The 14,130-nt window shown below is 38.0% G+C and overlaps 1 protein-coding gene across 1 annotated transcript in view; it reads left to right on the top strand.

Moving 5' to 3' along the window:
* LOC126191473 (transcription elongation factor SPT6) overlaps window positions 1-14,130 on the top strand; it is a 169,841-nt gene that overhangs the window by 138,305 nt on the left and 17,406 nt on the right. Inside the window, exons 22-28 of the mRNA XM_049932355.1 lie at window positions 27-148; window positions 9,743-9,990; window positions 10,223-10,427; window positions 10,519-10,827; window positions 12,673-12,907; window positions 13,012-13,163; window positions 13,274-13,464. Coding sequence (XP_049788312.1) covers window positions 27-148; window positions 9,743-9,990; window positions 10,223-10,427; window positions 10,519-10,827; window positions 12,673-12,907; window positions 13,012-13,163; window positions 13,274-13,464 — 1,462 coding nt within the window. The remainder of the gene's footprint in view (window positions 1-26; window positions 149-9,742; window positions 9,991-10,222; window positions 10,428-10,518; window positions 10,828-12,672; window positions 12,908-13,011; window positions 13,164-13,273; window positions 13,465-14,130) is intronic.

Raw genomic sequence — 14,130 nt, 5'->3', positions numbered from 1 at the left:
AGAGTTTGTTTACTTACATTTTTCAGGCATTACGCACAGGAAACCTCAAGGAGACCAGTTGGACCAAGCAAACCCAGTACGTAATGATGAAACTGGACTCTGGCAGTGCCCTTTCTGTTTGAAGAATGATTTTCCGGAACTTTCAGAGGTAATGTGGGTACAGATACAGAATCTGTGTGTTAAACTCAATTTGCACTTGACATCATTGGACTGCCAAGGAACATGACAGAGTGGTACCATTACACACTAAAGTGACAAAAATCATGGGATACCTCCTAATACATGTTGGACCTCTTTTTGCCCGATGTAGTGCAGCAACTCTACGTGGCATGGAATCAACAAGTCGTTGGAAGTCTCCTGCAGAAATATTGAACTGTGGTGCCTCTACAGCCATCCATAATTGAGAAAATGTTACATGTGTAAGATTTTGTGCACAAACTGACCTCTCAGTTATGTCCCATAAATGTCCAATGGCATTCATGTCGAGCAGTTTTGGTGGCAAAATTATTTGCTCAAATTTTCCAGAATGTTCTTCAAACCAATCATGAACAGTAGTGACCCAAGGATATGGCGCATTGTCATGCTTAAAAATTCCAACGTTGTTTGGGAACATGTAGCCCATGAATGGCTGCAAGTGGTTTCCAAGAAGCCAGACATTACAATTTCCTGTCAGTGATTGGTTAGTTTGTACCAGAGGATCTGGCCCATACCATGTAAAAACAGCCCATACTATTATTGAGCCACCACCAGCTTTCACAGTGCCCTATTGACAACTTGGGCTTCTTGGAGTATGCACCACACTCGAATGCTACCATCAGCTCTTATCAACTGAAATCAGGATTCATCTGATGAGGCCACAGTTTTCAAGTCATCTAGGGTCCAACCAGTGTGGTCATGAGCTCAGGAGAGGTGCTGTAGGCAAAATCACTCACATCAGTCATGTGCTCCCATAGCCCGTTAAAGCCATATTTCACTGCACTGTCCTAACTGATATGTTTTTCATACATTCCACATCAATTTCTGCAGGTGTTACTTGTCTGTTATCATTGACAACTTTACACAAATGCCGCTGCTCTCGATCATGAAGTGAAGGCTGTCAGCCACTGCATTGTCTGTGGTGAGAGGTAATGCCTGAAATGTGGTACTCTCAGCACTCTTCTGACACTGTCGATCTCAGAATATTGAATTTCTTAATTACTTCTGAAATGGAATGTCCCAAGCCTCTTAACTCTAAACGCTATTCTGCATTTGAAATCTATTAATTCCCACCATGCAGCCATAATCACATTGGAAACCTTTTCACATGAATCATGTTAGTACAAATGAGAGCACTGCCAATGCTCTGTCGTTTAATACTGTGTGTGCACAGTATTACTGCCGTATGTATATGTGCATATCGCTATCCAACGACTTTTATACTGTAAGTGTTTGGTAGTATCATCATACGGGTCGTAACTCCAGTTAATGTCTAATCACTCAGCCCAGTACAGAATGATAAAGACTAGGTTATGAACAGCAGCAATGAAATTTGTACAGCTGCTTGCCAGAAATTTAATGGATTATGAGGGACCATCCACCTGACAGGAAAGAGGAACAAACACATCAAACAGTATTTTGTAGGCACTACTCAGCACCTATTTGCTTTATTATCTGCATTTTATTACATCCTAATTAACAAATAATATAAAAAAAAGTTTGTTATTCTCCTTCGGTAGAGCTTACGTCTTCAGTGTTGAAACAGCTTTCATTGTAAAAACATGTTTTATCTATTTGTGTTCAAATGCATAATGTAGGATTTTTCTTTATCCAGGTATGGTAAAATCTAAATTATTTTTCACTTTCACATATTTGATATTTTTCATGGGGAAACTGCATCAGAAAACACATGAAGTCCTTATGCATTCTTTGTAGTGTGTCACAAAAACAAAGCAAGCAATAAAAAGCAGACACAAAAGCCCTAAAGTTAATTCTGTAACATGAGTATGTGCTGCGACAATAGGTTAACTTTTAATGTATGTAGGTATCCACTCACTGTTAATGTCTAAACCTTGTTCCAAAGAAAGCTTAATGTGTGACAGTGTCTTCTGACCTGTTCCGTTGTCAGTCTGGTGAATGCCACCATTTGGAAAGCATTGTGGCGTGTTTTGATGTTTTGTTCTGTGGCATCCACTGAGAGGTGACAGTTAGTTATATTACAATTGCCTGTAAAAGATTAATATTGACTGTGATGTCAAATGAAATACATAAGGATACATATGTAAATGCATCAAACTGTTAAGACTCTTTACAGCTGTTGCAGAAGCAGGTGTGCTAGTCCATGTACATTTTCAGGAACTCTTGAAATTAGCTTTCAGCTCTTCATAACCACAGGAATCTCCTCACATATTTATTCATTGTCCCTTTTGAGGTTGTAGCTATTCCCATAAACATCACTATATTTGAAATGAACTGATCATCCTTATTTTTTGGTCTTATCGTATGATCTTTAGTTTATTTTTTGGTCTTATCGTATTATCTTTAGTTCTCTGTTCTTTCCAGATTTTTTTTTTTTTTTTCAAAATATTTTTGTAAGTAAATGTTAGTAGTCTTGTGTTTTATTTTCGTTTTCATTATGAGCACTCCAAAGAGTCTGTTTGTGTTAATTCACCTTCTGCTGTTGTTTCACACACGAAAGACAATAAACAACAGATAAATCTCTTCGGATAACTGTATTGTTTCTGTTATTTTCCTGGGAAGCTATTAATTTGTTTGTTTTTATTGTAAATCCAGTCATGGGCAACAAATGTTTATAAATCAGCTTACTAATTTCAGTCAACAGTCACCGTCATAAAGTTACAATTTTGAGTACCGTGAACACGCATTGCAATGCATAAGTTGAGACTTTGAGGAAATTAAATTAATAATATATGAACATTTGTGGTGTGTGGCTGGATTTAAAATAAAATAAATACTTTCTCTATCACTGTGAATGTGCTGCAACTGGTGACTATTAATTTGTATGTTCTGGGGAATGGGAATTGTGTGGAGGAAGATAAAATAAAAAAAAGACATACATGGGGAACTTGTATAACTTTGCAGAGCAGCCTAATTTATTTTCCATTTTCAAAGTAACTCCCACTCTATTGATTACATGTCTCCTGCCAGATCCAGCCAGCAAAAAATTGGCATCTGGATATATTCATTGCCCCACACAGAAAACAGACACTGTAGCCATACAAAATTGCTGTCCATTCTGGTAAATGTCCTCTAGTGGAACTAGACAAACACATGAATGAGGCTGATTGCTTTGGGGAGTGTGCTCAAGAACTTTGAAACCAATTGAGACTAAATGTACGAGGTACATCCAGAAAATAAGTTCTGATCATGTCCAGAAATGGCATGAGTAATCGGATAGGAATGCACATGTTTGTAGATAGGAGGTATGTAGTAATAATGCAGTGCAGTTTGTCTTGTGACAGCAGTGGTTACTGCACAGTGCTAGGATAAAATGCCTGCTCTGATAATGTCTCTCACCAACTGTGAGTCTCATGTAGTTATCCAGTTTTTGCACACTCAGAAGAAATTTCCAGCAGCAATCCATCGCCAATTTTGCCATGTGTATAGACACGATATTGAGTGACAGTATGGTCAGATGATACTGCAGGCAATTTGCTGAAGAACAAACCAATATTCATGCCAAAGACCATAGTGGCCGACCACCCTGGTGACACTGGAATGGGCAGAAAGTGTGTGATAAGCAATTTTCCAGAACAAGTGCTTCACAGTTTCAGAACTTTCTCATCAATTTGTTACATGAATTTCTCTCTCATTGATTTTCATAAAGTGTGTGCAAGGTGGGTGCCAATGCATGTAACAAATCGCACAAAATCAAAGTCTGGTCACAGCATTGACATTCCTAAAGCAGTATGCGCAGAAAGGTAACAAGTGTCTCAACCATGTTGTCACTGGGTATGAAACATGGGTGTTGTAAGCCACCACATAAACAAAACAACAACCCATGCATGGCGGCATAGTGTTGCACCTGTGAAGACCAAATTCAAGGTCTGCCTCTGTCAGAAAAAGTATATGCACTGTCTTCTGCGATTGACGTGGTATGCTCCTGTGCAAGTTTTTGCCACAAAGGGAGACCATAAATGCTGATCGGTATTGTCAGACAATTACACTTTTGCATGAAAATGCAAGACCCCATACAGCCAACACCACATAAAATGAATTGAATCAGTTTGGAGATCATAGACTATCCACCCTGCAGTCCTGACCGTGCCCCAAGTGATTTTCATCTCTTCCATCTTGTGAAGCATTTTCTGGCAGGAAAAAGTTTCTGCAACGACAGTGAGGCACAGAATGAATTGACTTCGTGGCTCTGGACATTGATGGCATATTCTGGGCATACAATTGATAATGCACCATTACAATAAATGCCTCAACAATTGTGGTGTCCATTTTGAGAAGTAGCTGCCATAAGAGCTGTGTTATTGAAAATTGGTTTTAAGCAATCCCACTTTAAGGAAAAATTTGCTTTTCAGGAATAAATGTGAAACATTTTGGAATTAAAATTTTTTTTGGTACAACTGGCACCCATCAACAAAGGGAGAAATGATCATTATAAGAAACTAAGAGCAATCAGAGCTTGCATGGGAAAATTAAAGTGTTCATGTTTCTCGTGTGCTGTTCAAAAGTGTAACTGTAAAGAAATAGTTTGAAGGTGGTTCAATAAACCTCTGCCAGGCACATAAGTGTTAACTGCAGTGTAGTCATATGGATATAAAAGTCCCAGTTTCTACGTATTTTTATTACTGACCCTTTCGTTATATTAGAAAATGTAAGAAAATAAATGGCAGTAATTGTCATTCGATTCTTTTGTTGACATAATTCTGATGGTATCTGGTAAAGATGTAGCACCCCTTGAAACAACCACATATGTTTTTGAACAAATGCATTATTAACCATCAGTTGTTTATTATAAATTATATGGATGTGTGGTGTATGTTCTTTCAGACATGCCCAAAAGAACAGACACCACATAGAATCCACAGCTGTGATACATATTATGTAAACTGAAGATGGTGGAGGGAGAAAGGGAAGGGAAAGAACTGATGATATCAGCTGCATCGGGACTTCATGCAGCATCAGTGGTGATAAGTGAAAATTTGTGCCAGACTGGGACACAAACCTGGGATCTCCTATTTGCTTTCTAGGCAGTTGCATTAACCAATTCACCACCAGGTCACAGTTCAAATTCACTGAATGTTTCAGCACACTCCTTAGCCAACTCACAATCCCACCTAGTGCCACCACTTATCCACAGTCCATGTCCATGTTCTCCATGGTCACTAATTTTAGATTCTCGCTGAAGGTTGAATGTAAATTTGCATCTGCATTGATGGTTGTGGACTCATAGTCCGTTGAGGTGTGTCAGTTATATGAATGCGTCGTGTCTGTTCTTTAGGACATCATACATCAAAGGTCACATAGTGAAAGTCCACAAGCTGCATCAACTTTGTTGTATGAGCCTAAAAGGAACATGAAATATGCCATTACCTGATCAATTTTTGCCTTACATCCTGTGATGGTGGGCTATGACCAAAATCGGTAGATAGATATGTTTATTATTAACAGCTTATCTTTAATAATACATTTTTCCAAGTACTTAACAGCTGTTGGCTGTCAAGTAACCAAAACTTTAAAAGGCTGTATATGACTCTGGATATGGGATGTTCACATTTTTAACTCACTTCTACCCTTGAATTTGGACTTAAAGTACTTGTCTTTCTGTGTAGAATATCGTTGACCACCAAGAAAACCAAACAAACTTAAGCCACATTCTTTTGGCATAAAATTTCCAAATCCAGGAAGATAGCTCCAAATGAAGGTGACGGAACAATCATAATGTAGGAATTTCAATTTTCACTGAAATTTGCATGCTACCATGTTATGTAGTGATCCTCCAACTTTCTGATTCTTTCAGCCAAATCCTTAGATCTGTCCCAGCAGAACTTCTCTCCCTCTCCACCCCACAGCCTCCCCATCACACACACATACACACACACTCACACACTCTTTCTACATGCTTTCTGTGCTTATGTGGAAAAAATCTCAGATCTTGTTGACCAACACCTTCAGCCCATTACCCACAGCCTTGTTTCCCATATCAGTGACACAGACTATTCCTTAAGTATCTTTCAACCATTGACTTCCCATTGCCACCTGGATCTGTCTTGTTACTGTTGACAAAAGCTCTTTATACCAGGCCTGGCCAGGATTCGCACTCGCGCTCTGTGAGCGCAGCCGGTGCTCTAGCATCCTCCCACCACTGTGCTGTTCCGAGCGGGTGTGTGAGTGAGGCTGCATAAACAGAAAACTTAGGAAGATATGTTTGCAACACAGTGCGACTATTCCACAGAATATGGCAGCATACTTCTATAAGCAGGATTTTATCAATAGTGTTTCTTTTAAACATTTTATCAGTGGATGTCTATCTGCTCAAGATAAAAGTAATAAGATACATTTACAATCAAAAGGAAGAATAGTGTGACAAATAAATTGAAATCTGTCTTGAGTCGTGCAATATCTTGGAATATTTTTGAAAATTCATGATGAAATGTTTCAGTTATTGAAACAATCAGTCATGTCTGCTACACAGATGGCTACCTTAAGTTTAAGGAAGTGTTCCATGTCATGAACTTGAAGCTGGTTTTTCTATAGGATTTATTTTGGTTTGATAACACCAATCATGTCTGCCATATCTATTACCAAACGATCCACTCCTTGCGTTAAAAGACTTAATGAATTCAAATAATTGGTGACGTCAACCATAAAAGATTTTGTCATTGCACAATTTACCCTTAACTCAGTTTTTTTCCTAATGACAGCCTCCAGTGTAGCTAGCAATCACACTCATTCATCTGAAGGGAAGTGAATCTTACCGTCTGTGTGGTTGGCATTGTAACAATGTTACAGTGAAAGTTTGTATGGCTCATGATAGTGCAGTGGCATTTTAAGCATGTTGCATGACTTTTGAACTATACAAAAAGTAACAAGAATTCCATTCACATGTGTAGACACCATATGTGTAGATGCCATGGTATTCCTAACTCAGAATGTAAATCTAATTTAACACATACACTATTGATAGCAAACTGTGACAAGCCCACTACCTTGTGCTAGTGGCATTTGGCTGCAATCTTTTCCTCATCCTCCTCACCCTTCAGCCCCACTCACCCCTTTGTTTGGAGCGCTAGTCAGGTGCATGATAGGAGTGCTTGTGAAGCACTATTTGGCCAGGCATGCACGATGCACCCATTGTCTTACCACTATAAATACTACAACATCCTTGTGACTCAAACTCACTGTCTCATTCTGTATATAGAGGTAAAAGAAAATTTTTCAGAAGTGATAGCATGAAAAATAACATGAAATTAGCAGTTTCTGGGGCAGTATCGCAAAATCGGCTATTTAATGCAAAATCAGATATTTTATGAGATTCGGTACATCTGGAATTTTGCTATTCAGAAATCTTATTATTCTGAGGACGGCAGTTTACTAATATTCTTAACTGATGGTTAATGTATGCTAAAATTCCATTTTGACCTCTAATCTCTCGAAGGCTGATGTTTATGTATAATCTTAAAATAACAGTTCATTTCACACATAATGAACTTTGATGTGTTGATGAAAGTGGCACTATATTTGGGCAAAAGGACCTGTTTTGGCAAAAACAACATCAAAAAATGGGGAAAAAACAGTGTATGCATGAAAAAACAAATTTGTCAAAAACACCAAATTTGGCTAAGAAAACACCAGATTTGCAAGAAATCGCAAAGCATCTTCGATTGTTCTGCCTTATGATATCGTCTTTGCAGGTGTTGCACCGGATGATGCGACTTCAGGCTGCAAAACTGGCTGTACGTTAATAAAACAACAATTTCACCAGCTGTCAGCAATATTCTTCTTAACGTCATGTCCCTCAACAGCTACAGATGTGCAGAATATAGAATACTTTTTGGCAGGGAAAAAATTACTGAATTTGGCAAAAGTACCAAAATTGGTAAGAAGCAACAGTGAATTTGGCTCACACACAACACTGAATTTGGCAGGAAAACATCACATTGAGCAAAAATGCAGAATTTGGCAATAAACAATGGGGAATTTGCCAAAAAAAGATCATCATATTTGGCAAAGAAAATACTGAATTTTGCAACAAAAAAAAATGAAATAACAACACCAAATTTGGTAAAACAAGCAACACCAAATTTCGCAAAAAATTCAGGTAAAAATAATTTCACTGAATGTGGCAAAAAAATAATGAATATGGCAAAAATGACGACAAATTTGGAAAAAGTAACAAGGAACCCAGCAAAAAGTACCAGTGAATCTGGCATAAAGTAACAATGAATCAGGGAAAAAAAACCACCAAAACTGGAAAAAATTAACACTGAATTCACCCGTAAAATAAAACCATTGTTTCCTGTCCCTACTTACACATCTAACGAATTTCATCCCCAGGTATAACTGTTCTCCTCTCAAGGGAAGGTGTACGACACAACCATGAGCACTGGCATGGACTGTCATATGCCACCCATGTACAGGAAACTCCTAAACTCCTTAGGTGGTTAACCTTCATTATTAGACATAACACCAAGACATGTTATCCTTATTCCCCACAGCCTCAGCATCTTCTGTTCTTTCCCATCCACCTCAACTGGACCTTATCAAATCTGAGCCACCTTCCTGAACTTTTGAGCTCCTCCTCCTCCTCCTCCTCCTCCTCCCCCCTGATAGCTTTTTGAAAGTGTGTCCTTACCAACTGCATTACCATCAACAGTACCCAACTTTTTACAGCAACCATTAATTCCAAATTAAATGTGTGTCTCATACTTTCGACCACCCAGGTAGTTATAAGCAAACTCTGTCCTTATATTTCACAGACAGGTATTACCCTCCAAACCTAATGCACAAACAGATCTTCCATACCATGTCCTTACATTCCCCCAAATTCTCTAACCCCATCACTCTCCATAACCATCTGCAAAAGGAACACCCTATCGACACTCATTACCACCGCAGATGAACAGCTTACCATATCTTTTGCCAGGGATTTGGGTATTTATTATCCTTCCCAAAAATGAGGACTATTTTACTTACAACCATTACCACCCAAATCAAAGTGGTAATCTGGCATACTATACATGTATGAAATATGCTTGTCCTATTTTCATATGACACGTACTCTTAGTCCCTTGCCAGATGAGTCATAATTCTGTAGAAGACCCAAGTGCAAGACTTGGTCAATGCACCTTTGTCCTATTCCACTCTTTTCGCAGACATATACTGACCCAAATGTTGTAAGCTTAAAGAAATGCAGGAACACATATTTTGTTTACAACTGATACCTCTTTCCTCCATGGGGAAGGAAGCAACAGTTGAAAAACCTAGTCAGTTTTTTCTGTGTTTAAATGTGTCTGTCCACAATATTTGTAATTTCATCTCCTAAAGATACATACATGTTGACCATTCTGCCCCATTGTAAATTTAAACTAAACAAATTTTCTTTTTATAATACAGATACAATAAATGCTGCATTAGCAGAGCCATAAATGTTTGGGTATGCTGGAGTAGTTAGTGGTGATGTACAATGACCCCCTTCCTTCTGTCTTCCTTTTCTTCTTCTCTTCATTCTTTCTACATTCACTTTTTTATCACTGGTACTGTTTCCACAAAAAATCATGACTTATTCTTCTAGGTGTGGAATCACTTTGATGCTGGAGGTTGCCCTGGCCAAGCCACAGGAGTAAGATTACGATTAGACAATGGTATTTCTGGTTATGTTCACATTAAAAATCTCTCTGATAAGCATGTGAGCAATCCAGAAGAGCGAGTTACAAGAGGACAAACCATACATTGCCGGGTAATTAAAATTGATGTGGAGCGATTTTCTGTGGAATGTACATCGAAAAGCTCTGACCTTGCTGACAAAAATCATGAATGGAGGTAAGCTGCTGTTCTCATAAAATTGTTTTATGCAGTTCACTTTAAAATACATTACCTTGATCTTGTTGTGTTTGACATTAGTTGATGTGGCTTCAGTGTTAATTGTTTATTAGTCCATATTGGGGTTAGTCTCATTTGACATATGCATTTTTAATTTAATTAAATTCTTAAATTTCTCCTTTTGTTCATATCTCATCATTTTTTGTTACACTGGTGCTTTCTTATGTATTAGGCCTCCTAAAGATCCCTTTTATGATAATGAAGCAGAAGATAAAGATCTGAAAGCAGAAGAGGAAGCTAAAAAGATGAAACAGCGGCAAACATACATAAAACGTGTTATTGTCCATCCTTCTTTCCATAATATTTCTTTCAAGGAAGCAGAAGAAATTATGAATCAGATGGATCAGGGTGAAGTAATAGTTCGGCCTTCAAGTAAAGTATGTTACATTCTTTTGCAAAGAAGTAAAGCTATTCATTCATTTGTGTGTTAGTGCTTATGACATTGTGTCTGTGGCTCCTTCTTTATAGGGTGCAGATCATCTCACAGTTACATGGAAAGTGACTGACGGAGTCTACCAGCACATAGATGTAAGGGAAGAAGGAAAGGAAAATGCATTTAGTTTGGGTCAGTCACTTTGGATTGGCAATGAAGAATTTGAAGATTTGGATGAAATCATAGCCCGTTATGTCAATCCAATGGCTGCACACGCTCGAGACTTATTATCATTTAAGTACTACCGAGATACTGAAGGTCTGAAGGACAAAGCAGAAGAGCTTCTGAAGGAAGAGAAGAAGAAAAACCCCTCTAAAATTCATTACTTCACCAGTGCCTCCAAGGTATGAAAAAAAAAAAAAAAAACACCTTTTACATGGAGTGGCTGAACATATGAGCTCAAGTCTAAGTGTGTATTTTTCTAATGAGTAGAACATGTTTTCGGTAAAATTTTGGGATACTGGAGCTGTGTACTCAGTTCTTGACAGTTTAGTGTTTTAGTGCCTGACCTATTTTTACCAAGTAGTTATTTTGAGTGCCATATTTTGGTTAAATATTGTAGCAGTCACATTAATGAATTTTTGTTGTTGTTATTTTACTCAGCGTCACACCTGCACTTATTGTCAAAAGCGTCCACAGCTTGTGGTCTTGTGGTAGCGTTCTCGCTTCCCGCGCACGGGGTCCCGGGTTCGATTCCCAGCGGGGTCAGGGATTTTCTCTGCCTGTCTTTCATCCTCATTCACTCGCAAGTCGCCGTAGTGGCGTTAAAGAACTTGTGGAGCGGTGGCCGAACCACCCCGCTAGGGGTCTCCCGGCCACCAATGCTATACGCTCATTATTATTTTTGTCAAAAGTACAATCTTATGGGGCATCAAGCAAAATTTGTGACTGGATTAAGGACTTTTGGGGGGAGGAAGGACTTAGCATGTTATGTTGGATGGAGAGGCATTGTCAGATGTTGAAGTAACTTCAGGTGTGCCCCAGGAAAGTGTGTGGGGACCCTTGCTGTTCATGATGTATATTAATGACCTTGCAGACAATGTTAATAGTTAACTCAGACTTTTTGCAGGTGATGCAGTTACCTGTGATGAAGTACTATGTGACAAAAGCTGCATAAATATGCAGTCAGATTAGATAAGATTTCAGAGTGGTGCAAAGATTGGCAACTTGCTTTAAATGTTCAGAAATGTAAAATTGCACTTCACAAAATGAAAAAAGGTAGTATCCTATGACAATAATAGCAATGAATCACTGGTGGAATTGGCCAACTCATACAAATACCTGGATGTAACACTCTGTAAGGATATGAAATGTAATAATCACATCGGTTCAGTCGTGTGTAAAGCAGGTAGTAGACTTTGGTTCATTGGTAGAATACTGAGGAAATGCAATCAGTCTACAAAAGAGATCACCTACAAATCACTAGTGTAGAATAGAATAATTACTGCACACACAGAGACATTTAAACAATCATTCTTCCTGCACACCATACGTGAATGGAATGGGAAGAAATCCTAATAACTAGTACAATGGGGTGTGCCCTCTGCCATGCACTTCACAATGGTTTGCAGAGTACAGATGTAGATATGTGCTATGTGTGTGTAAATTGAAAGCATTGAAAATTTAATTTTACATATATTGTGGGCACTGGAATCTCAGTTAAATCAGTTATGTAGTTGGTGAGACTATAATGTTGGTTGGTGACAGTTTGCTGTGATACGTACTAGTTCCACTTTTTAGTTCTTACGCAGAATTATTTGTTTGATTACTGACTTTACTGACATTTTGAAATTCATGTCTTAACAGTATCCCACTGTCTCCTCTGTCATATGCCAATTGCTCTGCTATTTTTTCTAATGTGTACGATTTGCCTCATTAGATTTTCTAATTATTGCTTAGTCTTTTCTTTAATCTGGTCTTTGTCATTGATAGTGATCTCCCTCTTCCAATATAATCAAAAGTGTAACTCATTAGTTGCAGCTGTTCAGTGCCTGTGTGACCTGTACTGTTTCTTATGTAAACATACGGAAGACTACAGCATGTTTCTGTGTGCAGATCTTACAGTTGTTCCATGAATGTGTGCAGAATAAATTTATAAAGCGATATAGTAAAGAACTATGAAGTGTTTTCAGGGAGTGGCTATTTCTGATAATCCTTTAAAGTAGTGTAATTTGCATCTTTTTCTACAGAGCTATCCTGGAAAATTTTTGCTGTCGTACCTACCAAGAACAAGATGTCGACATGAATATGTGACTGTGACTCCGGAAGGATTTCGATTTAGACAGCAGATTTTTGATTCACTAGGTTCATTGTTCCGTTGGTTTAAAGAACACTTCAGAGATCCAGTGCCAGGTACACCAAGTACACCTCGTGGTGCTGCAACCAACAGAACACCTTACCAGACACCAAACATTAATATTGCTGGTTAGTTGAGCTTCTTTAAAACTAAAAATGCACTCAATTCTCCTAAATCTTACCTTCAAAAACCAAAGTACATACAATTCTTTATTTGTGTTTTACTTGCACAGGCATGAACCCAGAAGCAATACAGAGGGTTGCTCAGAATATGCCAACACACATGTTGCATAGTCTGTCTCAAGTTGCAAGCCAGACGCCACATTATCCTCACACTCCTGGTGGCGGTACTTATGGAGCCAATGTTCATACTTATCCAAACACCGTAAGTCAGTCTCAAGTAATTACTGTTGCATTTATAGTACAGATTAGAATTTATCACCCTCTTTTCAGTGAAAAGAGAATGCTATTAATTGTTAAAATTGTGTCTTTCAGCCATACACTCCGTCTGGACAAACACCTTTTATGACTCCCTACCATACTCCACATATGACACAGACACCTAGGTATGGACAGCAGACACCAACCCACACGCAAGGAGGCTTTTTGCATCCAGGTTCTGTAACGCCATCTCATAGAACACCTTCTCAGAGAGCAGCTCATACTCCACATACACCACAGCCAAGGTTTGTATATTTCAAATATATTTGAGTAGTTTAAAAAAATTAGACTGATAAAAATAATTAATTAATGAGCAACGAAAAGAATGCAAAATATAGTGTTAATAGAGAAGTTATTGAAATGCACATTTCCCAATATATAGACCTTTCATAACTGTTTATAGGAAATGCAACATAGATCTGGATACAGTATTGTGAGACAAAATAATTTCATACCTTTACAGAGAAAGAGGAAAACATCGTTGTTTGATTTGAGAACAGTGAATTCTCAGTTAGCAGAGAAAAAATTTTGAAGAATGAGAACATGAAATATCTTTCAGAGCTGTACATAGAGAATATGACAACGGACCTACGGACCTTTCCACTTTTGAATATAGGCCTACTTTGAAAAGGGAACCAATGTTTCATTAATCACATTTTATACATTTAGAGTTTTTAAAAATAAACCTGTACTGCAGTAGAACTCACTAATGTGTGGTTAAACCACAAAAAAATTTAACAACAAAAACTAAGACTACAATTGAATTTCAAACTGCATATGTGTTTAGTAGATGCTCTGTTGGAACACAGGAACATGTTGTCAGTCAACAGTTTTTTTGGAATAATTTTTTAATTCCAAAGTTTAAAAAAATTATATATAATTTCTAAATATGTATGTGAATGACACTTCAC

The sequence above is a fragment of the Schistocerca cancellata genome, chromosome 1 (genome assembly GCF_023864275.1).
Source record: "Schistocerca cancellata isolate TAMUIC-IGC-003103 chromosome 1, iqSchCanc2.1, whole genome shotgun sequence".
In the NCBI taxonomy this organism is placed as follows: domain Eukaryota; kingdom Metazoa; phylum Arthropoda; class Insecta; order Orthoptera; family Acrididae; genus Schistocerca; species Schistocerca cancellata.
The sequence above is the reverse complement of the archived record's forward strand: the minus strand, read 5'-3'. Positions and strand labels throughout refer to the sequence as shown.